This window comes from Carica papaya, chromosome 4 (genome assembly GCF_054855325.1).
Source record: "Carica papaya isolate Zhongbai chromosome 4, ASM5485532v1, whole genome shotgun sequence".
In the NCBI taxonomy this organism is placed as follows: Eukaryota; Viridiplantae; Streptophyta; class Magnoliopsida; order Brassicales; family Caricaceae; genus Carica; species Carica papaya.
The window spans coordinates 30,035,085-30,061,302 of NC_142312.1; the positions used below are offsets into that span (position 1 = coordinate 30,035,085).

Here is a 26,218-nt window from a genome sequence, read left to right on the forward strand (position 1 = left end):
TTTAGTTAATTAATTAATCCACAAATGTATATCATGAATGTCATTGAGATTCCTGACAAATCCTGCTTATAGGCTAACTTGAGTCCTAGAACAACTTCAGAGTCTCATGAAAACACCTAGGTTCCAGGACCTGGATCATGCTGAGATCCTAAAGACGATGTTCAGTCTCGAGATTACTCACGAGTCCGGTGACAATACCAAAATCACCAAATGCTCCAGTCAATTTGGGATCCCAAGATTACACTGGATTGGAGCAGTATGCCATTACCAGGATTCAAGAGCACGTCTAGTTACAGGAAATTATGTTTTCTTTTTTTCCTCATGATCAACATAACAGGAAGGAAAATATAGGGAAAAAAAATAATATAACGAGGAAACCTAAAGGAGAAAAAGATTTTAGCAATATGAACATCTTTCATTCATATTTGGTGTCCTGACATTACATTTGATAGCAGAATATACACAACCTAGAGGACCTGGAATCTCTAACTAAGAATATCCCTATTTAGCTATGCACATGAGTCCACCCACCAAAAAGTGAAAAATGGTAGATACACAAGATAGATTTTCACCCACTTGACATTTCTCACATGATAGAAGCCCCATCTTTGTCTAACACAGAAATTATCAGCTATATGGAAACACTATGCTCTTGAGCTTATCTTCTCCCACCACTTCCTACGGCTTCTATCACCTTCTTGATGCCCGAGTTTATGGATTCTTGCCTTTGTCTCCCTCAATCTTGTCTTGTAATCTTTCTTCCATACCTCAAATCTCAGTTTCAACTTCCTAAGTTCTTCATCAGGGTTCATGATGGGCCCTGAATGTGCTGTTTTTACCCCACCTAGGGACTTTGCATCATCATCAAATATTTGTCTCCGCATATCAAATTCCTTTGCCAGATGGTTAACCGCATTCATACTACCATTACTCTCCCTCACTGCTCTAGCATCAAGAATGGCATTACAGAAGTTCTGTGGTGTGCTTCCCCCAGGAGTTGCCCCAAGATCTTCAGAATCGTAACAGTAAGGAGATGAGGTCTCTAGTTTTCCGGGTTGACCTGCAGTGTTGTCCGCAGCAAGACTCTTTCTGGCAGCAGCTAGACTCATCTGAATGAGAGTTTCAATTTAAGATATTAGATATCTGATGAGTATTAACTAATCAACTCAAGTCACTAAAGTCAAATTGATTGGTTAGAATATGGTCCTAAGAATCACTCTTAAGTTAGGTTTGCTCCAAATAGATACATTAAACTGACCAATAGAGCATTATAGAATGATATATTATGCCACTTATGAAGAATCAAAGGAAAGATAAGAATCCATTAACTCTATACAAGCTGTTCCACAAGGCATTAAGTTCCCCATAAAAATTATGTTGTAGTTCTCCATATTAACAATAATCTAAAATCTAAGAGGAATTAAGAAATTAATAGGAATTAAACGTACAACAAAGTCGACTGATCAACTTTACCCACAATCATATAATATATACTAAAACTAGAGTACTTTTTTATTAATCAACAACAATCATAAGTACGTAAATATATCATCAGTTATATTTGCATGTTGATACAAAAAACTCACTTGCAAAGATGACATCTGCTTTTGCCACATCTCCTCCATTGATTTCATCTTTGCCTCATATTCTGACCATCTTGTCTCAAATTGTTGCAGTTGCTCTCGCAACGCACAGTTTTCCTCTTCCTTTTCTCCCAAAGTTGCTTCCGCTTTAAGCACCCGCATTTGAAGCTCAGCTACAATTGAAGATGGAACCTTGTCCCGCTCTTGGGGTATGTCCTGCTTGAAAAGAGAAGGCAATATTAATTCTTTCTGCTTGCTCAAAATAAGGGCAAAAATACATCATTTGTTCATTCACAAATTCTAGCACAATCATACTTACATATAATGGCTGCTCCAAAGTTCAAAAGATTGTTTATATCTTATTATTATCATAATCACACTCATCCAGAAATTCATGCAAATATTTCTTACATCTGATGGCTGCTTCAAAGTCCAAAAGATTGTGTATAATCTTATTCTTGGACAGAAGGATCTATTTCATGTAGGTCTAATAGCCAGGGTTTCAGTTTCAACGTGAGTATTGACCAATTATTTCATTAAGAACCATGATCTTTACATTACCAAAACTGCCACTTTCTCTCGAGTGCCTAGAAGCTTCCCTACTATTGTAGAAGGAAAAAGTCTGGTAGGTTCCTCAATCCAATTTTAACACTATGACAAAGTATATATATCCTACCCAAGAATAACATTTATCAGAATAAACTGGGGCAGCGCAGGATTAAGCTGTTTAAGAAAGTGCAGCAATGAGGAAGAGAAAGCTGCAATGCCAATCAACTCACGTTGCCATGGGTGCAGGAGTAGCTCTATTTATAAAACTAGTGACTACAGTAAAATATGGAGCAACTGAGAACTAAGACTTTATAAAACTGCTGCTTAGCCTCTGTTAAGGTTCCACATTTTTTAGGCAAATGGCAACATGCCATTATAAGTAATACCTTGACATCTGATATCCTCCTGCCTGGCTTAGACTTTGGTTTTACATTCTCACTGATTAACTGCTTCGAATGATGCATCTTAGTTATATTTCTCCGAACCAACCAGCCACGAATAACTGCAAAAGGAAAACAAGCATACATAAAATGAATCCAATTTAGGAAGGCACAAGTGTACCGCGAGCAAGATCAGACTTTTACCAGACTGCAAAAATATGATTGCTGTCAGCTGTTCATCAAGCATTTGAGGGGAAGCAGCTGGAAGCATCTTGGCGTCAATTTTCCATTTTCTTCGGGCATTTTCACCTCGGATAACTGCATTATGGAATAATTTATCAAACAAGCGAATCATAAGTTTGAAATTTGCCAACTTAAATATCTCTCAAGAAATTGTTAAATCATTTAAGATAGGTTACAGAAAAATCAAAATATATAAAGAAATACTTGAAGGCATTAAGTTCTGTAAGGACTATAATCTTTCCAGTTTTCCTTTTTTTCTTTTTGGTGTGTGAAAAAAAAGAATCAGCCAGAAAAGACCTAAAGAACCTCTCAGAAGATGGGCCAAATTATAAGGAATAACACAAACAATGATCATAAAAAGAGGCAACAATAAGATTGAGCCAGAGAAGTATACTTTCTTTTTTGGAAAAGAAAAACAAGGTAATAAATATCTGGGGAGAAAAAGCATTCATTACATGATTGTAGTGTTGTTGCTCCTTTCTTGAGTTCATAGAAATAATTACGGGCATGGTGACCACGGAAGCATTTTTGAATCCCAACTATGCCATCCAGACCTTGTTTCCTCCTATACTCCAACGCACCAATCTACAAAGTCCAAGACATGACAGAGTCGCACATGAATTAAATGACAATGTTCTTTCATATAACAAACTAACTGCAAAAAGACATGATGCAAGGATATGAAATTATATTTCTTCCAGTCCAATTGATAAACTATGCTTTCATTTCCGAACATAAAATAAGTAGGACTACTCCAGTGACTTTGTGGTCAGCTAGTGCTTTGGTTCCAAAATGGCAACCACCTACTTCCTATAGAAGTATGGACCTAAATACAAAAACCTACCATTCAAACATATATAGAAATTACAGGCAAAAAATTAAATAGGATAACAACCGAAATGGTTGTTCTATCAATTTCTTTAAAATCTCTACTTTTTTCTTCATTTGCTTCGTGTTTTCTAAAACTCCTAGACCACACTCTTGGTAGCCCAAAAGCAACTATTTAGAAGAGCAAAGAACCATGAAGAGGAAAAGAATTAAGTTACCTGACCAAAAACTTAAAAGGGTCACCTTTGATGGGAGTTGATTCGGGCAAAGCACAATACCAAAGGCAAGTTTTTGGAGGGCACATGGACCTTTTTAGAGAAGATTGCTCGTCTGGTCCATTATCAAAGTAGTAGTTCAAGATAAAATTTTATACATCAATCTGCTCTCTCAAGATGGTAGACTTCGAAATTTTTGGAAATAGACTTGAACAAGGAAAGCACCTATCCATAGTGTTTTCTTCAATTGGGAAGCATCTTGGGAAGAATTCTCACTATATTCACAATCTTAGAAAGGGATAGGAGGCAAACTTATTGTAACTGGTTGCCCTTTGTGCCTCAAAGAGTATGAATCCCCCAATTATCTCCTTCTTGGGTACTTGGAGGCTAGAAGGTTTTGGGAAGTCTCCTAAATCTCGGGTTGTTTCTGGATTTGTGATGGATGAACTTTGCGCTTGCGACCAGGGGGGGGGTTAAAATTTTGAAATCCAGGAGAAAAGCTTGTAAGCTTATCCCTTCAACTATTCTCTGGGCTATCTGGAAAGAGAGGAACAAAAGGAGCTCTTAAAGGCGTTAGCTCTTATTTTGACAGAAGTAGATATATTTGGTTCCATTCTTTGAGCTTATTGTGAAGGAGCCCAATTTTATGATAAGGACTTGGGAATGTTTATTGATTTTTTGACATCTGACCTTTGTGAATATATTTGGGTGACACTCTCCTGGTGCCTTTCCTGTCATTCTCTTTTTATATCAGAGAAAGTCACTTATCAACAAACGCAGTGGTGTAGAGGCAAAGTTATTAGGTTCAGCTCTCAAAACCAGATATTCAGCTCCTTTTAGAATTTCTGGATTGTCACATATTTCTTGTTTTACATCTCTGCCATTTTAAATGAAAATATGATTAATGAGAATAACTTATTCCAAAATCAAAGGCATATTTCAGAGCGGGAGTGATCTCAATTGTTTACTGGCCTTCAATGAAGATCCTTTTGTGATTTCAGGAGACTTACTATTGGCAAATTTGCCATAAAACTTTAAGCAGCAGTTTTTACTTATAATAGAATGCAAAAGATCACATATAACAAGCATCAGTACATTACTACCATGCTGCTACAACTTCTAATGCTAATTGAAGAAACTTACCTGCCCTGTTCGGAGATACAACTTTGTATAACCAACTTGGTACATTTCAGGGGGGACATTAAATTCTTGCAGAATGGCAACTGACATACTTAAAGGATCCTGAGATACACTATTCTCCCCAAGTAGGAATCCGTACCTAATATGCAAGCAAGTACACATAAAGAATTAGATAAGAATTCCTAACGAATAAATAATAAGAATCAATACTGGGATTGCAATTGCTACCTTCCTGCAAACTCTTGGTGTGTCATTCTAGTAGGGTATCCTGATCTTGAGATTCTGACAACCTCCAGTATGCCGCAACATCTAAGCTGTTGTAAGACGAGGTCCTCTTCATACGTGTCAGGAAGCTGCTTGGTGTTTGGCTTTATACAGCGAATGAAGTGAGGAGTAGTGGTCTCCAACTGGTTCATTAACTTGAAGAGTTGGCCCTAAAAGCAAGCAGCAAATTAAAGTTTAGCAAAACATATTTTTCAAAGGTTTCTATCAGAAGAACATGTGATCATAAAGCACCATAGCAAGCTGCAGAATAAAGAGAAAACAGTAAACTTCCTATAAACAAACCAATCAGCAAGGCCTCAAAGAATTCACTCTAATCTTTGATGAGATAATAGTTTCAAGAAGAAAGGAAATATTGTATATATTTTATCAAATTATTAGACATTTGTCTGCCACAAGCAACATAAGGACTTCATCAAACAAAAGAAAATGCTACTAACATTGACCCAACAAGTAACTATTCAAACCCTTAATTAACTTTAGTGACATTCTAATCATCAATAAATCATATAACGTTAGTACATAATAAAACAAAATAGAAGCAAAACATGCAAATGAAAAGAATAACAGATGCTACCTTAAACTTTGTACCAACACTTCGATTTGGAGAGTCTGACATATTTGCTGGTTTCTGGGATTGCTTAAGCATTTTGCTGGCAAACAGTTGTGATAACTGGCAATTGCATGACGTTAGGAGACGGATGACGCCAGAGTTCAGTGGATCTCGGTTCTTCTCCAGAAAGCCATTTGTATCATACAGAACCTGTTAATAAATTGAGATATATAGAGTCAAAAGAAGTTCAAAACCCTACATGGTTAGAAGTCTTGAATATTGCAGATAATATACCATAATAACTCTACTAATACAGAAACGCAACATAACAGAACCATCTACTCAAGTCAATTTTTCAATCTTTCAGAAAATAAATCCCAGTGTTATGATCTAAAACTCGCCATTGCTTTTGATATGACAAAAATGCTGCAGATCTGACTTTGTTTCTAGAATTGTTTGGAAGTGAACCAGTTATCAGCATATAATTAAGAACTGATTCTTTTTTATAGAAGACAAACTTTTGATATTTGGTTAAACAAATTTCTATAAGGAAAGAATGTGAAAAATGATATATAAGTAGGTTACATATGATTTGTATTATCTCTGGCTCTTTCCACACATGTTTGGTTACTGGTGAAAATTGATCGCAAGAACTAAGGGTGGGGGAAACCAAATAAAAGACCGGGACATATTCTATGACACTGCATATTACGCCATCTAAAATGTCTGCTATTGCCTCAAAAACTAACCTCTCCAGCATAATGATGAATCCTGAAGGCCCTGCCTCTCTCTCCTTGAAAGCAAGGATTAGCGTTCAGGTGCTGCTTAAGTTTGTTGGCAAAAGTCAAATCAGTTGCCCTGGGGAAATTCGATTCTTCATCCAACAAGGAGAGTAGGCCTAAAGGTTTCTGCACAAACAACATGTGGTAAAGTACATGGCTGCATCAACCATAATAGAAACTGTGAAAGTTCTAGTTTCAATGATGATAGAAATTTAAAGAAAATGAGCATTGCATCTCCCCTTATCCCCTGTCCCACATTATATAAAAAAATATAATAGACTGAAACACCCTTGGTTGTCTTCAAAATCAACTTTGGTCCAATCAATTCCATCCAAGCACATAATTTTAAGGAACATATAACCTGTCAAAACAAATACAGAAAAGTATTGAGGAAGGCAGAGAAGAGTTAAACCACTGAATTACCTTCTCAAATAGATCCAAACACTCTTGATTGTCTTCAAAATCAACTTTGGTCCAATCAATTCCATCCAATTCATAATCCTGGAAAAAATGTGTAAATTGTGAAAATACCATAAAAGAAACAAAAATAATAACAATAAGTTCCACAAGCAGTCCAAGAAAAAACACATCCAGAGACCATGACGTTGATATCAATAAAAAAAATGGAGATCAACTCAGACTAGGATATCAGGGTCTCCCCTTTTATTTCCTTTTTAATAGGGAAACATGTCTCCAGCAAACTGATAAAAGAAAGAGTCAGCATAATAAATATTGTATAATGGATAAGAATACTATTTGGATCTTATATAAGAAGGTTCTCACCTCATAATAAATATTATAGAGTGGATAAGAATACTATTCGGATCTTATATAAGAGGGTCAGATATCCTAATTGGAGACATTCTAATTGGCGATGTATTCTTCATATTTGCAATTCTGCAGTTCAGGTTTTGCTAAATCGTTGGCATATTAATTCCACTAATATATGAGAAGAAGAATGGAAAGTTGCGTGACAGTGTAGAAGACACTAACTAAACGAACATTTAATTTTGATATAGTAAATGTGTCTGCATGTGCGTGTGCGTGTCCATGTGCATAAATTTCTTCAAGGCTCTTTTACATTGGAAAAGAAAAAAGTGGGGCCTGACTAAAGAACCAGAATATAATGCTACAAGAGACTTAATTGCTCACCTCCTGTTCAAGTTTAAATAAATGTCGATTGAAGTGCTGCTGCAGTCTCTCATTTGCATAATTTATACAAAACTGTTCGAAGCTATTTTTCTGCCAATGGAAGAAAATGTATAATCAAGGAATAAAATTAAACAGCTATGAAGAGTGTCTAAAGATATAAACAGAAATTGCATACCTTGAATGATTCAAACCCATAAATATCAAGGATGCTTATGGATCTCCCTGTACACTGTTTGCCCACTTCAAGTGACTTATTGATCTGTTCCACGAGCCAATCAAACAAGCTTGCATATATAAATTTAGCCAATGCATCCCTTGTGTCAACTGCCTGCAAAACACTCAGTAGTTTGAAAATCACAATGACTAAGTTAATATGAGTCACCTAAGATATTTGGGAAGAATAAGTTCTCAAGTATGAGGAAAACCTGCCGCAATGTCAAGGTCTTGGCAATACTATCTTTGCCAGCTTGGATGTAATGGGTAGATAAAGCTAGCATTAGCTCCTGAACACTGCAGCCCATCAACGTGGCAGAATTGGTTACAGCTGCCAAAAGAAACAATCAACAATCAGCAGTCATATAAGAATTTCTCTAATTTCATAATTTTTTAACAAGTTAACCTTGATACAAGTACACAGAGGACTTGAACAATTTAGCATGCTACACAGAAACAAATGATGACAATAGAGAAAAAAGATGGTCTTAATTTTTCTATATTTATTGCAAGAAATTGACACGAATCTACTGTTTTAGTATCTATGGCAAGAAGTTGACATAAATAGAATTGACGAAAACATATTGAACATAAAATCATTATTGTAACCTTATACCAAGTATTCCTTTTTATTTCCTTTTTTTCTTTTTTTTCTATTGATCGTCTATTTTTGAAGTGCAAACCCAGCCTCGTCCTACCAATGTTTTTTTTTTCATGAAATATTTGTCCTACCAAGCAGATCCACAAAAGTTACCAAAAGGTTGATTCCAAGTAACCACACTGATCTTGAGAATAAAAAGAAACAACTGGAATAAATAACATATCCCACTCTGATTAGGAACTTTCATGCTAATAGGTTGATTGACGCTTAAATTAGCTTATTATTGGTCTCACCTTCATCAGCTAACACCTCCACATGATTTTCATTGTCAATCACATTAAATGATATATTTCCGAGCCACAACACCGCAGCAAGCATCTCAAAAGCATGCTCTTGATCTTCTTTGCAAATTTGCACAATGTCAAAGGCTTCCTGTGAAATATAAAAAAAAAAATAAGTGAAAACCGATGAAACTTATACTTGAAGGCAGAAAACAAGTCAAGAGGGGAAAAGATGAAAATGCAATCTACTCCTTTGAATTACCATAAGCTTGTGAAATTTTTGAGCATCATCAACACCATCAATTGCCAAGCAATCACCCTGGTTAAGATAGTTGTACTCACTAGCCTTTTTAAGCTTCAATCTCTCTGCATTTTAAAGAAGCGAATTGATTTCCACTGTAGGAGAAATATTCTTCATAATTTTAGGGAAAAATGCCTACAACTATGTCATGTAGCTTGAATAAAAAAAATAATAGATCATTAATAAGGTATTACCATAACATATCAAGATTATCAGGAGAAACAATTAGAAAATCATTAAGAAGATATTACCATATCAAGATAATCGAAGAAACAATTAGAAATCCTAGAGAACTATGATCCCTGGTTCATCAGAAAGTGTGCCCTATTTCAACACATTAATATATCTTAACTTGTGGATTAGCAAGATAAATGGTTCCAGGTGTCGCGCAAATTTCATCAGTCATCTAATTTAACCTTACACCATGTCACCATATGAAACATATGACAGGTCAGTTCAGGGTTTAACATCAAACTGGCAGGTCGAATTATCTAATTTTGTGCACCAGTAGGCATGTAGTTGACTAGCTTTCAATAGCTTAGAGACTTTCAATGCTATGGAATGACAGAAGACTAAAAGTCCATATTTTGACGAGACTTGCTCGAGTGCATCCACACACACACCTTCACAGGCCAGAACCCTTGCCCCTCTCTACATTGTTGCTAATGGGATACCTTATGCTACTCCTCAGTAAGTTATCCTATTAGTTGTCACTACCATCCACGTTGAACATGGATCAGCATGCAGTCATCTTACATCATCCAAAACATTAAGAAACTTCAATGTTTTTTATTAATATTGTAAAGAAAAATTATACCTTTAAGAATTGATGAAGCACCAGCGCAAAGTTGATAGAAGATATGATATGATCTTTCACCATTTGACAGCTGAACCACTCTCGACTACTCAAAATCAGATATGACTAGTTTAGCAGCAGCAGTTGATATAACTGAGGTCTCAAACTAAAGTTTAGATGGGAAGAAAGTTACCTTCTCTAGCAGAACTATCCACAATCATATGGAGAATTGAGGTTGGACATAACCATGAATTCGTGAAAGAGAATCAAGTCAATTACTACAGTTAGAAAGACACCATGTAATAAAAGAGTTTAGCATAACTTGAATTAAAAGAAACAGCCTTACAGGTTTGGATTTGAGCACCACAAATCTTTCCCGATGTGCTAAAATGAATTTCAATCAATTTCCCCTGCACATATTTTAATAAATTTGTAAAGAATCACACAACTCAATAAAAAAACTTATTATATATTGGTAGGAAAGAAATGGAATCACTCGTCACTAAGAAAATTATGATGAACCCAAAAATATTGCTGGAGCTAGGAAATAAAGCAAACCTGGAACTAGCTTCCATTGGCAAGAGAAGGGTAAAATGAGAAACTTACAAATCGACTAGAGTTGTCATTTCTCGATGTCTTTGCATTTCCAAATGCTTCAAGTATACAATTTGTCATAAGAATTTCATATTCTATCCCACAACTACCACCACCCAGAGCAGCTAAATACTGCATAGCAAATTTAGCTGTCTCAGTTTTCCCTGCTCCACTTTCCCCACTGTAAACAGCAATTAAAAAATAGAGTGAAATTAGAAAAAAAGCTTAAACAATAATAAAAGAGAAATTTCTTAAAATTATAAGCGCAACAGACCTGATGATTATGGACTGATTCACTCCATCTGTAAAGTGATAATGACAGTAAAAAGAAAGAGTGTCAGGGAAGATAGTTAGGCACCAGGTAACCTAAGTATTTTATAAGTTCATGAAGTAGAATCGAAAGATAACAGGTTTCCATTCACCTCTCATCATTTCATTGTAAGCCGTGTCTGCTATAGCATAAACATGAGGGCTGTCAATGGCTTTCTGCCTATAAGCTGTAATAAAATCATTTCCATATATATGGACATTTTTGAACGGATTGACTGCAACCAAAACTGGGCCTGCTTTACTCTATACAGATAGACATAAGAACCAGTCAAGAAATAGCATAACAGAGGGATGCACCTGGCTAACAAATATAAGGGAAAAGTCTTTATGTAATACTTACATAAATCATATCCTGAGAATATCTTCTCTGAAGATTATGAAGAACAGATGGTTCATTCAGATAACTAAGCTGTATAAGATCTTCAACACCTTCAAGAATTTCTGGGTTTGCAGGTAAAAGCTCCCCGGCAGACACCTTCACAACCTATGGTAACAACACATCATAACTACTGGTACAACCAACAGCTTACCCACGACAAAATAACCAAGGCCCGAGTTTGTTGAACTTACAGTTCCATCGGACAGTGAAACAAAAGCTTCCTCCCCAGAAGTTGATTGTATTATTCCTGATTCCCACTGTCGGTTAGGAACCCGACACCAAACACGGAGTTTCTGGGAGCAGATACTACTAAAATCAGAGCTATTTCAGAAATAAAACACCCAGGTAGACCATGGTCAATGATGATAGAAATAAGGAAAGATAGTAAGTAGTCGTCTGTGTGAAATCAATTCCCCATTCCTAATTTCAATCAATACTAAGATCCAATTGTCCAGGCTACACAAGCTTAGAGAAGCATAAAGTCGTTAAATTAAAACCCTTAACCTCTCCGTAAAAATCAAATTAAGAAAATTTTCTTGTTCGCCACTTGAGAAATAAAAGAGACAATGGCGCTAAAACATTTCCCAGTCACTCAGAATACTACAATAAAGGAAAATAATAAGTAGTCGATTCCGCGTTATTACCTTCTTGATGAAATATCCAATGTTATCATTCCACTCTGATTCTCCAATTTTATCCGCCGTTGCCTTTGCTGAATTAACCACCGCAGCAGTTGCCAGACCCTCACTCTTCCTCTCCTCTACTGCCTCCGATGCTGCTGCATCCGCAACATACGGGCACTCCCCACTCTGCCCCGTCCTCATTTTCTTGCTTCCGAAGCTATTCCTCTTCCCTCCCAAAACCCTCTCTTTTCTTTTCCCCTCCTCCTTCAATTTCATTTCGGTCTCGACAGCAACGATATTGTTGCTGCCGTTTACCCCGGCGTTGTTGTCTATGTTATCTCCGAGCCCGAAGCCCGCCGGGAGCGAGCGGCGTGCCGAAGGAAGCCGCGCCTTCGACGTCGGCCGAGCTGGAAGCGCCGGCGGCAAGTCTTTCGGCTTCTCGCACTCATCTCGCCTCCGCAGCGAGTCCAGCATCTCCTCCAGCGAGCTCCTCGCCAGCGTTGTTGGTGATGCCGATAACATCATCGTTTAAAATCTAAGGGGAAAAAAAAAATGAAAACCAAAAACACCAGTACTTTTCACAATTACAACCGAAACCTGTTCAATCAAACTCAATTCCCTCTACCTTTTCAACGATAGCATTTCACAAAAACGGAGCTTCAAAGATACCCTAATTCAAACAAAAAGTTCCAAAACTCCAAAAAGAAAAATCTCCTCTTGAACTCAACTTCCTCTTCCCCCAAACTGAAACCCCCCCTCACCCTTGCCAACGCTTCATCTCATCGAACCCTGCGCATGAAGAAAACCCCTATGTAGATCAAAATTCCATAACTGAGCATCAGATTTTGAGGTCGAAATTCTTCGAATATCATAAAACGCATTCTGTTTTTTCCGTATTAAAAACAACTTCAATATCGAAAAAATTAAACCACGAACATTTAAACTGCATTTTCAACAAAAAGGACATTCGCCCGAGAATTCCCACCTACTGAAGCAAAAAACAGAACCAAAAAAACGAGCCCAAACAAAAAAAAATTAAAGCAGAAGTTACGAGGTTAATAAGTTTGTTGAGAAACAAACCATTACTTACAGGTAACAGAGAGAAAAGTGAAGGAAAAAAGCTGTCAAGGTTTCTCTTTTTAAAAACCTGTAAAACCTTACTATTTTCTCTTCTTCCAAAAACCAAAACTCATCAATTTATCTTCTGTAAAGGAAGAAGCTTACTTCGATAATATTGCTGTTGGCTGCCTTCTTTCCTTCTTTCTTTCCTTTTTTTTTTTTTTTTTTTTTTTTTTTTTTTTTTTTTTTTTTTTGCTTGCTGTTGCTTTAAGCTTTTATCAGAAATTCAAATTTAAATTTTAAAAAATAATTATTATTATTATTATTATTATTATCTGGTAGGGTTCTTCTGAGTTTTGTCTGTGCAGAGAAAGAAACGGTTTAAGATTTGTATCCGGTAAAAAGATACTTAAAGATTTTCGAAAAATAGAAATAATTTCTTTGCTGTCTGGTCTGATTATACAGGTAATGTTTGGACTCCCAACGTGTTTTAGCCCGGTGTTTTTGGGTTAAATTTACGCTTTTACCCCTTGACCCTGACGTCATTATAAATCCTTAATCATTAAATTTTCTAAATTTATACATTTTAATTAATTAATTAATTAATTAACTCTGATTTCCTCTTTTATTTTCTGTTGATTTTATTGAAAATTAATTTTGAAATTTACATCTGACAAATTAAGGTATATTATTTACTTCACATGATTGCTTTTTTCTTTTATTAGATTATAATTATAACTTCAAGATTTTCATAAAATCTATATTAGATTTTCATAAATTTTAGAATAAGTGTATGTTTATATATAAATTTTATATTTATTGGGTCATGGTTTTATGTCACCTTATAAAACGGTCCCTCTTAATAATGACGTCATATTAATTATTCAAATGTTTTTTTTTAATTATTATAGAAGAAAATTCGTAACATATATATATATATATATATGCTTGTGAATGACTTGAAAACTAAGGGTATATAATTGTCATTTTATTTTCATCATCAAAATATTGGTGGCTCTTGTAGCTTGATGCAACGTGTCGACGATGATTGATGAAATTTTTCTTGAATTAAATTTGACATTTGAAGCATATTTAAATTTGATATTGAAATTTAAATTTAGGTACATATTTTTTTATAAAAAAATATATATATATTAATAGTATGTTGTAAAATAAAATATTCTAAAGTCAAAAAATTTGTTGAATGTGACGTATGGGAGGGAAGTATAAGTAGAATAAAACTCACCCTTACCCACCAAATACCCTTTTAAAAAATTAATGTAACGATTCTGAAAATTTTTAAAAAAAATGATAATTTAAGTACAAAAACGAAATAAATGGTTATAATTTACATTTTTTACGTAATAACTTAAAGTATCAAATAATACTACGGGAATTACTTTTTTTAAAAAAAAAACAAAAAAAAAAGTAGAAAATAAATAAAATTAGCATCTTACTCGCATCCCTCTTGTGGATCGAGTTCTGGATCCTAATTCTCTTGATATGAAATTATTAAATAAGAAATAAGTTACATTACTTCATAAGAATATCACGTCAACTCACCGATACAAGAAAAAAAGTTAGTAGAAAATCAAAACAACTAATATAGAGCACTTAATTAAGCAAATTCATTTATCAATAATAAAACTATTTACCATCCACTTACCGCAGTGAGATTTATAAACAACATATGAAAATAATAACATTATACATATCATAATTTCATATATAATCGGCAACATAGCACGTATTATACTTTTATATTTAAATCATCAAAACAACAATTGCCTTTTTTTTATCAGCTTGCTGGTATCCATGGGGGTTCATAAGGATGTCTTAGCTACGCGTGAATCATTTCTTTTAACATTCTCAATTGCGGGTCGTCCCCATACCCCGTATGGTATGAGAGTCAAATTACCAAGTTTCGATACTCCGTCCGGTATGAGACAACGTTCACGGTAGAGTTCTCTATTATACCCGATCTGTCAACCATCTCTCAGGATATCCATTAAGGCTATTGTTTCATCCATTCACTTAATGACACAATTTTTCGTTTTTCTTTAGTCTCTATTTTTCAAATTCAATGGCAATCACATAAATCAAACAATATATGTATTTAAATCTATAAAATTAATCAATAAGATACTATCATGCATTTAAACTGTAAAAATAATTAACAAAATAACAGTAGATAATTTTCGATTCTGACTCCATTAGTAATTTTATAACAGAGAATATGGTAAGAGATTTCTACTCAATTTGATGCCAAAAAAGCTAAACTATTGACTGGACCACCAGTAGTTCCCTGAATTTTTTTTCGGAAATTAAAACGCATTATAAGTACCTACAAATGTCTCAAACAAACCCAAAATCATTCTCATTGCCCATTTTGGCCAATTTTAAAATTTCGGTACGACAGTGGTCTGCCTTGGATCGGTTGTTCTCAGTCGTTTTCAGCCGAATTCGGCTGATTTTGCATCAATCCTTGCGAGAAAATACGTTAAGGGTCGTCGGTTAGCAAAAAAAATACAAAAAATTGAAACTCACTAGCGGCAGGGCTCTCCGGTGCGACGGCTCATCCGGTTCACGTTGCGATTAGGTGTTTTACTCCGGTCAACCTGCAGAGAAAGAAACGGTGATCAAAATGGTGGAAAAATTTTGCCGAACGGAAATCCAGAAGGGTCTCATCGGAAGTGTTTTGTGAAATTCTCTGTGGCGGCACCACCGGGCTTTGTCCACAATTTTCAGCTAATCGGCTGGTCATTTTGCTCTGATTTGACCATGGGAGTGTTTAAAATTGAATTCCGAGCAAAACATTTTTTTTTTACCTCTTTTGGCAATCAGAAGTAGCTCCGGCGCGACGGCGGGTGGTGGCGGCTCTCTGTCCCGGCGACTGAGTCTTCTTTTCCGACGAGGGCGACTGGCAGGTAGGGTTAGAGTTTGGTGTGAAAAGAATTATTTATACTCATTCTCTTTTAATCTGGGCTGTCCATTGCGTTTGATATGGACAATCCGATCGCAATTAAATAGGAAGTGGATCTGAACTGTTTATTGCGATCTAATTTAGACCGTTCATCGCGATCTAATATGGGTCATCCGATCGTATTTAAATATGACTGTCCAATCGCATTTGAGGAGGGAGCGCATTCGGACTGTTCATGCACGCGGGAACGGATCTGAGCCGTTCGATTGCGGGCATGCGGATCGCCTGCATGGCTTCCTCCGCGTGGCACTGCATCAGCGTCCGCTGCCACACGGCGCGTCTGGTTCGTGGGGGCTGCTGACCGGGTATCCTATGTGGCAAGATTTTTTAAAATTATATTTTGACCCCTCCGATTTCTAATTTTTTCTTTCAAAAATATTCGCATAACCCGAATTTTCACTTTTTTTTTCAAAATTATTTTCAGTTTCATCATCTATCAAATTTCTTTCATTTTTACACTAAATTAAAATTAAAAAATTAAAAAATTATGTTTATAGGCATTACGATTAATTTTCTGTATAGTCTAAAGTTATATTTATGTATTAAAATTAAATTAATTTTTAAATTAATAATTCTTAATATTTATATTGTATAAAATTAGAAACACTTACAAAATCTCTTATAAAAAGATAGTCTTTTTTTGAATTTATAAAAAATAAACTCTTATTATAAAAAGATATAACTATTAGTATTTTAATTAAAAAAAGAATATAACATTCAGAAAAAAATATATATTATTATTATTTTTTCTCTTACGTTAAATTAAATTATAAATAAATTTAAATTTTAAAATATAAAAATTATCAAAAAATTTAATAGCATTTGAAAGAAAACATTTAAAAACGTCAATAATTAAGAATTGTTATCGGTTGGTAGAAAAATAAGTATATTTTACTATTATTTTTATATTAAGATTATTTCTAATTTTCTGATAATTTATAAAAAAATCATATATTATATATCTATATTTTTTTCGTCAATCTATTTATTTATTTTTTATTAAAATTTGTTAATTAAGATATGGGGGTTAACGAAATATTTTATTTAAATTACATTTATTTCCATTTAGCGTTATAAGGAAGGGCAAAAGAGTAATTTAAGTTTAATCCAATCATAATCCGGAGACTTATAAAATAAGTGGAGGGAGATTAATCATAACGGTAACGTGGCCCCCGCTTATTAAGGGGAAAAGCAAACGGGGCAGAATTGGAAAAGTCAACAAATAAAGTTGCAATTTTGAAATTTGTAAAAGTTGGAACAAATCTCATTACCTACCAAATCCTATTAGTTATTTAAGTTGTTAATTTTACAATAAAAACTTTATATTATTTGAATTAAATAATTTCGATACATTAACTTTTTTAATTATTTAAATTAATATATTTAGTTTTAAATTTAAAATATAAATTTATATTATAAATTATTGTGTATTAAATACTATCATATTAATTATGTACAGTTATAACAGATCCGATACGGTTAATGGTATACTAAATCTCAATATATTAAATTAATATATGAGTTTTATTTTATATTTAGAGATAAAATCTGTAATTTTTAATTTTGTGATTGGTCAAATTAAAAATATAATAAATTTACAAGTAAAATTTATTTATAAATAAATTATTATAGTCTTCAAATTATAGTATAATTTTTTTATTATGATATTTTATTACCGTAAATATAGAGAATGTAAGAAATTGAAAGGATAAGTATTAATTTAAAAAATTTATTACAGGACGTGTAGATTTATTACATTATAAATTTAAGTACGTTTATTAAATGTGATATTTATTTACGGTTTTATTTTCATATATAATTTAATTTAATTCTAACAATAAAATCTAAATCTAATGTTATGTGAAGAAAATAATGATGTAGATTAAATGTAAAGTTAGGGTAAAAGCATGCCTTTAAAATGAAGGTGAATGAAATTGATGGGTATCAAATATTTGCAGTCCTTTCACGTAAGGAAATGTATATAATTAACCTGAAATTATAATATGTATGTGTGTGTATATATACATATATATATATATGTGTGTGTGTGTGTGTGTATAGATGAATGGTTGACCAATTGACTATTTTATACTTCACGTATGTATGAAATTATTCATTTTCAAATGTCAATGTGATGTGCACTTCGTGCATTGATGTAACAACACCTTTTTTTTTAATTAAAAATATATAAAAAATTATTTTATTAAAATTAAAAATTATTTATATTTTATTACAATTAATATATATAAAAAATTAGTTATACTTTATTACAATTAATATATATTATTTAATTAATAAATATATGTATTTTTTACTAAAAAAATATTATATTATAATCCAATTCACTAAAAATTGAATAACAAATAATAAAAATAATAATTTAAAAAAATTACAAAGCTTTATACTCAATATCAATTATTTATAAATTTAAATATTAAATATTTTATATTAATCAAAATAATTTTATTTTTAATAAGATAACGTCTGTCTATTTAAATTAATAAAAATAAAATTATTTATAAAAATTTATTTAATAAATATTAATCTTTATAATAATTTTATCTATATTTAACACATAATATTAAGCTTACTATTAGATTAATAATATGTCATAAATGTTATAATTTTTTTCACTATATAAATTAAATTGCATAAATATTAACACATAAATAATCTCGAACTATATGATTTTCACCCACGACGATATGAATTTTTTTTTTTTAATTTACATTGTCTTTTGAAAAAATTAATCGAATACAATAATTTGGATGGATAAATATTTTTAGAAAGAAGGAAACTAAGTTTTCTCTCTCATGATCCCTTTTAATCTTTTTATGTAATTATATTTTTTATAATCTTTTACTTCACTCATTATATTAAACAATATTTTATATTTTTTTTATCAAAGTATGTGATTAAGATAATTGAATAATAAAAATTTAACGCATATTTAATAATTATTAAACATAATTATTATAACAAGTTAGCTTAAAACTTAAATTTAGCAACATTAAGTAACTAATAATTTTTACCGTTTATGAAATTGTTATAGTAATCATTAGTACTATAATAGTTTCTTATTGTTAGTGACACAAATTTTTTATAATTAAATATTTTTTTTATATTTTATTATTTAAATATATATATAATATTTTTATATATAGTAATAATATATTTATAGATTTTTTAATATTTAAAAATTAAATATCTATAAAAAAATTCTAAAATTTAATCTCATGTGATTGAAAAGCTTTTGAGATTGGCAAATTTACTTTCTTTTTAGTTTTTTAATCTGTCAATCACATTAACCCAAATAATTTTGTAACAAAAAGTGTATTATCCAATCAATGGAATTCCAAGTTTCAAAGAATTTTTTAAAATTATGGATTAGGAACAAATTAAAGCAACTTAGTAAACCATAATCAAGGTGTCTCCCAAATTGGAAACCCTTACATAACATGCACCCAAAGGGTTTGTCTTTGAATTACATAATTACTTCACCAGTTTTCATGAACGTAAGCAACACATACATATAATCTACATATATATATATACATATATATATTTATATATAGTTGAAGAATTAAGGATTTTTACAGTCAAATGATCATTGCATGTTGTGTTTCAAATTATTTTTAACATTCTCACATCATTAGCTTTGTGGGTGTCACATCATTATAATATGTATGTGTGTGTGTGTGTGTATATATATATATATATATATGCGTATAAGAGTTTTGTAAAGCTTTTTATAGGATATATTAAAAAATAATAATTATTTACCTGTCACTGTAAGTAACACTATTAATTAAACCTTAAGTGCTCTTTATTAGGATAATACAAAAATGTGGTTTGATAGTGAAAATGTGAAAAATGAATGCAAAGTCATGTGCTTAGGGACAACCTTTAATCATTGAACATCATGGAAACTGAGAAGAGTTTCTGACAAACTCCCTGGTATATGTCTCAAAAAAGATAATATATATATATATATATATATATATCTATGTGTGTGTGTGTGGGTGTATCTATTGGTTCTAAAGTGGCTAGAATACCAAGTTCACATCTCTAAATGTTTTAGCTTTGAGTATTTACCAAGTTAGAGAATCTTGGGCTTAAATTATTCTTAATTTTCTCATCCTTGTCTATTTGTTTATATTTGATTTTATTATAATTTAGAATTTTTATAATAACTTAAAAGCTATTTTTTAGTGTTTTATATAAAATTACTTGGTGGGCCAAAATCCTTAATTTTAGCTTAGAATTATAGTTAAAGAAATACCATAATTGAAATATATATATATATATATGTATATGTATATGTATAACTCAAAACCAGCCGTAATAGTTTTCCTTGTGACCCAATTTACTATACCTCAAATAGAAGAGAAAGAAAGTGATGATATGCACATAAACATATACATATACATATATATATATATATATAAAAGTATATATAGACACATTACACCTAACGGAGTGATTGAGGCCAATCTATAAGAAATGTAGTAGTTAATTGCCAAAAAGAAAGAACCCAACTTAGGTGTGTGGATTAATAATGTTGGGGAAAGCTGCTTTGGGTAAACAATAATTTGGGTAAGCTAATCCACTTTCTTGTTTGGCATTTACTTGATGCCTTACACGTCGAAAACTTATCAACATATTTCTTGGGTGTTAAAAACTTTGAAGCTTAATGATTTGGGTTCCAAGACCCCACCTTCCCCTCACCAGGACCTATTGGCTTTTTCAATTTGGTTCATGTAAACAGACAATTACATCCCTTTAAACACAACCAGCCGAAACTTTGGGTTTGATTTCTAGCTTTCCCACTTTCTAGATTGGCATATAATTGAACAAAAGTTTATTTGAGTCATAATTTAGATTTGTTTGTTTCAAATATGACCTACCTTAAATTCTTATAATCAAGGAGATCAAAGTGGGTTAGTATGAAACACAAGTAGAGCTTCACTGTGAGTTGAATGAGACTCGAACACAAACCCATCTTAAGAGTGTGTTTAATAATGTGGCAGTGATGAAGAGATGGAGAAGTTACGGCGGAGAAGAAAATATAGGGATCGCCAAGAATTACATCGACCCTACATTTGACTTGTCAAGAATTTGGCTCTGGGGAGCAAAGGTGTAACTCAGAAAGAAAAAGACTACAACTCTAACACAAAAGATTGCCAAGGTTGTGTTTGGAACACAAAAATTATGAGAAATTCATTAAAACTTGTATAAATCTTATGCGAAATTAAGATATATAGCAATCTAAATTCTACCAATTTTATCACATTTTAATGGAATTTGTATAATAATTTTAGTTAAACTGAATATAAATTTACAAATGAATTTTACTTGAATTCTAAATTTGTTTCAAACAAAGTCTCCTTGCCCTTCAGTCATACAGTAGCTTGGCAGCTTGAGTTCTCTCCCCTTTCTGAACAGTCTTTGAAAGTTTCTGAACAATCTTTTCATTCTGAGATATGGCTTTGGCTACGGCTTTCAACTTCCTAACATTCTTTGCTCTCTTCATCAGCCTTCCTTTCTTCTGAGTTCTGTTCCATAAATGTATTCAACATCCAAAATAAGTTGATGGCAGGAAAAAAAAAAAAAAAAAAAGGAATGCATGTACTTACAGAAAATAATGCAAGTGAATCCAGAAAGGAAAACACAACTAAGAATGAGTTTTGATTTAAATTTCAAATCTCATGAAATACGAGTCAAGATAAGAATACAAATAGAATATAAATGAAATAAAGATAACATTCTAATTCCAAGCCAATTCCATCAATTCAGGTATTATAAGTTTGTGATGTCTTACCTGACAGGTGAGAATATTTGTTCACCATTGTAGAATCGAATATTAGAACTAAGTTAACTAATTAGGTAGCAAATATGTAAACTATGATTGATGTGACATAATTACGATACAGAATTGAATAGAAATAGCAAAGTTTTGAATAAATGATACGAGATATGGATATACAAAAGCAGCTAGCTAAGCTTTAAGTTGGATGATCCTACGTAGGATGTTTTCATTGTCTACCGATTAAAATATAAGATTCTAAAATAAACAGATAAAAGAAGAAATTTCCGATTAATCAACAAAACTTTGACAATTTACTAGCATAAATATTGATTCAGCACATAAAACAGTAAGAAGAGACACAAATCATACTCAGAACAGGTTGAAGCAGTTCCAAGGATCAGTTAGTTACCCACTAAATCTAAAACGATGTTATGTCCTCTTAACTTGTTCAGGCACAACTAATTCACTGGACTTAAGTTTCCACTAAGTCTATAATTAGGGAAGGCTGCGAGCCAAGCCAGGTACCAATCAGTTTAGGTTCAGCTTGATCAAAGATTTCGAGTACAGTCAAAGTTATACTCAAGCTGAAGTTTTAAAAAAGTTTGTTTAAACATTGTGAGATATGGGTAGATAAGAACCTAACTTTAAGGTGAACAATCTAAAGTAAGATTTCTTTATTGTCTACTTTTTAAATCACAATGATATGTTTCCACAATAAACAGCTATAAGAAGAAATTTCCAATCAAAGGACAAATACTCAATCTATTTAATTGACAACAAAAAATGATTCAGCACACAAAACAGTGACGACAAGAGATGCAAGTAATACCCAGAAAGGGTTGAAGCAGTCGCAAAGAAATCTTTCATAACCACTTTTTTTAGTGAAAGGAAAAGAATTTGGACTATGTTCTGGAGAATGGATATTAAGACCTTCTAAAAAAAAATTTTTGAGATAAAAATATAGAAAATGTATTAATGTGTAGGCGCCGAGGAGGCATCACTCATGTACAAAAGATTTACAAAGAATTTACAGGTCAGATTTTCTTACAAAATTAAGAATTATGTTTCTAGCTAACCTACAAATCATTGTAATAGCAAGGCTAGATTACAACTTTATTATTATCGTAGTTTCATCTTATTAGGAATTTAATTGTGTGGGATTTAATTTATGATTTCCTTACTAGAACTAGTTCCTAAAAATATTACTAGCAATATTTCTTGATTTAATCCTATTTGGGAAAGGTTATTTAGACATTGCTATAAATATATTAGTTAACTTACTTTTGAAAGGAAAGTTCAGTTTATTCAATAAAGAGTTCTTGAGATTGAGAAATATTGGTAGTAGTAGTAAACCCTACGATACTTAGAATTTTTAGGTATAATGGAGGGACTAAGATCCTTCACTAGTGCTAGTTAAAAATAGTCAATGTAGGTCATTTGGGAATCAAATTTGTGATCAATTTCTTTTTTCTTACTTTACTTTTTTATCATTTAATTTTGCTTTTCCACTAATGTTCTTTGTGAACAAAATTTAAAAGTTCATTTTATATTTGATTTTTACTTGAGGGGCTAATCATTGTGCTAACACTTTTAATACAACATATGAAGTTTAAGGAAGAAAGTATAGTAGGAGTTACAAAGTTTAGATAGGTACAGTAGTAAAATATGGCTAGTAATCCAGCCCTTACCTGGGAGTCCAAATAATAAAGAAGATAAGGAAGAGCTTTTACCCCTATATTGTTTGGTTGAAAAGACTGAAGTCAGATTTTGCTAAATATGACAATATATCCCTTCATATGAGCCCTGTTATCAGACACTATACTTTATTATACCTTCACCTACTCAAAAATTTGGCTCCCAAACACAAGGGTTGGGAACAATAAGACATGGATATTCACCAATAATAATGACCAAAGAACAAAGGAGCAGAAATTATTCAAATTTGAATTATGATATAATTCTATTAAGATTGATACGATAAGTAAAAGAATAAATAATAAAATTGAACTGAACAAAATGAGACCTGATAGACCTTTTGCTAGCCACAAAAAGAGAGGCATTTGCGGTAATAAGTAAGAACAGAAAATAAAGATGAATAAATAAGAGTTACTCAGCTTTTTCGACACTGACCTGTTGAGAGCACTGGAATCTAACTTCGAAGCTCCAGACTCCGACGTGTCCATAGCTGCATACAGAACATATATGGTTAAACATAAGCTGCAACAAATCAATGAAAATAAGGGGATAATCAAAACTTCTTTTATTTTCTTCAATCTGCTTTCAACTCCCCGGCCAAACAGAGTCAGAACCGCAGAAGATAAAACAATTTCGACATGAATGAACACCAAAAGAGCTACGTGTACCTTGCTGAACATCCGAAACGGTGGGCTCGGTGAAATCCATGCGAACGGCACCATTGCTCTTCTTGTTTCGTTTCTTCGCCATGGCTGGAAGACACTCAGAACAGGGGGAGGAAAGAAGAATCCAATACTAAAACCCTAGTATTGGATTTTATACGAAGTGGGAGATCCGCTTTCGGCCTTTGGAATCTTAGTTTCAGCTTCAGAGCCCATATCAACCCAACTTCGATCAGCACCCCCTTTGGGCCTCTCTGTTGATTTGAGCATTGCTAAAAACGGTGTCGTTCTTACGATATAATCATATTTTTTTAATACTTTAATTAAATTCACAAATAATATTCTTAAACAAAACTCGAAACAAATCTTCACCCGACTATTGCACCATTTATAATCAGTAATTTCTCCAATACTACTTTGCTCTTTTATGTTGTTGTATTTTTAAGTATTGTTAAATTAAGCGATAGCATTTAAACGAATGTGGAAAAAATTAGATCGACATTGGCATGAATTTTTTTTTTAGAATTTTACATATTTTTTGTTAATTTTTTATAAATTTATAACTTTTTATAGATAACAAAAATAAATAGGAAAAAAAAAAGTTGTTGCTTGGCGACTTGATATTCGCATGGCTGCCGCACTATAATCAATTTTAAAACCTAATGTTTACATAAACATATTTTATATATGAGTGTTTGTTTAACGATGTTAGACATATCATTACTCGTAATGACTTATTCAAATAAAATATAAAAATTCGAGTTGTATTTGAATTGAAAAAATGTGCATGGATAAATTTGAATATTTTCTAATAATACATATATTTTTTATATATTATTTTTGTGATAATTTTATCGTTTGTTTTTCATAAATTATGATATAAACCATTCATTTAATTATTATAAATACTTTTTTTAAATACAGAAGAAACCTGAAATTGCTTTTGATAGATTGATAGTAGAGATTAAACAATAATAATAATGATTGATGCATTTGTTTAAAAAACAAAGTGGAATAATTTGTCAATATCTCTTGTATAGTCGAATTTTATATTACAACTTTGTGATCGTATGAGAATATTCCAAGTTTATATCGAGTTTAATATATTATACATAATGTAAAACATTATAGAAGTTTCTATTAAATGTCAGAAATTAATAACCCCTCACCATAAGTAACTAGTGATAATCAATAGTTGTCGATTTATAAATAATATATAACTCTTGTATTCACATATAGTCACGATATGATTTTATTATTTGTATGAAAATGTAGATTTATTTCTATAAAATTTTTTGCGATTATGATGTTTTAGGGTTTCATTTTCTCTCAAAACCTTATAAGGTTAAACTCATATAGTAATATACTCTAACACTTTATAGTATTAATTTAATCGTCATTGTAATATTTTTTAAAAATTTTAAATAATTTATTTACTTTTACATAAATACGAATAAAAACACAATCTAAATTTAACTTGAAAATTAAAAGAAGGTAACTTCCATACACACACACACGCACACTTATCACGTAGTTAATTACTATTACGTCATTCGCATGATTTAAGAATATAATTTAAATTTTTTTTTTTGGTTATAATTTTGTAATAATAAAATTAAAAATTTTGCTTAATTAATAATTAAATAGTCAGAGTAATTAATAGTTACATTAATATTTTTTAAAAATATTGAGTTCATATAATTACTATTGATTGAAGAGATTAATACTTCGATAAATAATAATTACGTATTAAATTTTTTTTTTATTACTACTAACTCGTACAATTTTTATGATATTCAATTCAAATTAATAAAATTATAAAAATACATGTAATAATGACCAGCTCAAATTCATTTAATCTATACTAACCATATAAACCTAATCACATAAGGAATGATAGCTCACAAATCTCTTAATGGCTAACCCTCCTTTTTCTTCTTGTCATTTTGAGATAAGATAGTGTTTATGAGTATGCAGAATAGCCACAGCCGTCGGATCGTATAGCCTCGTAATCTCAACCATTGGAATAATAGGGAAGTAATCTGTAGAACATCAAAAGTAATATGTGAGCAACAACATGTTATAATTCCTCGTATCTTCTTCATTCCGTGTGGCCGTACAAGCCTTTCACTATAAATTCTCGTATGATTGCCAAACGGACCTTCTTCTCACTTCGTCAAAAGCT

At 32.0% G+C, this 26,218-nt stretch overlaps 2 protein-coding genes across 3 annotated transcripts; both read right to left on the reverse strand.

The window, feature by feature from the left end:
* Positions 1 to 394: 394 nt before the first annotated feature.
* ATM2 (myosin 2) lies at positions 395 to 13,049 on the reverse strand. Of its 2 annotated transcripts, none has more exons than XM_088218879.1 (25): positions 12,916 to 13,049; positions 11,847 to 12,614; positions 11,394 to 11,495; positions 11,164 to 11,307; positions 10,916 to 11,066; positions 10,768 to 10,795; positions 10,506 to 10,674; positions 10,246 to 10,309; positions 10,093 to 10,106; positions 9,921 to 10,005; positions 9,065 to 9,168; positions 8,815 to 8,953; positions 8,133 to 8,251; positions 7,883 to 8,035; positions 7,708 to 7,797; positions 6,979 to 7,056; positions 6,523 to 6,681; positions 5,798 to 5,983; positions 5,167 to 5,372; positions 4,942 to 5,077; positions 3,211 to 3,340; positions 2,717 to 2,830; positions 2,519 to 2,634; positions 1,587 to 1,799; positions 395 to 1,109 (listed from the first exon to the last, which is right to left on the reverse strand). In XM_088218879.1, the coding sequence occupies exons 2-25, from the start codon at positions 12,348 to 12,350 to the stop codon at positions 645 to 647; spliced, it is 3,669 nt and encodes a 1,222-aa protein (XP_088075005.1). In that variant the 5' UTR covers positions 12,351 to 12,614; positions 12,916 to 13,049; the 3' UTR covers positions 395 to 644. The 2 variants fall into 2 exon arrangements, with proteins under 2 accessions (XP_088075005.1, XP_088075004.1); XM_088218878.1 differs by having other exon boundaries at positions 1,587 to 1,802.
* Positions 13,050 to 21,245: 8,196 nt separating this feature from the next.
* On the reverse strand, positions 21,246 to 24,197 carry LOC110824252 (uncharacterized). Its single transcript, XM_022054833.2, has 3 exons — positions 24,040 to 24,197; positions 23,807 to 23,861; positions 21,246 to 21,422 (listed from the first exon to the last, which is right to left on the reverse strand). Exons 1-3 carry the CDS (start codon positions 24,119 to 24,121, stop codon positions 21,263 to 21,265), a joined length of 297 nt encoding a protein of 98 aa, XP_021910525.1. The 5' UTR covers positions 24,122 to 24,197; the 3' UTR covers positions 21,246 to 21,262.
* Positions 24,198 to 26,218: the final 2,021 nt, after the last annotated feature.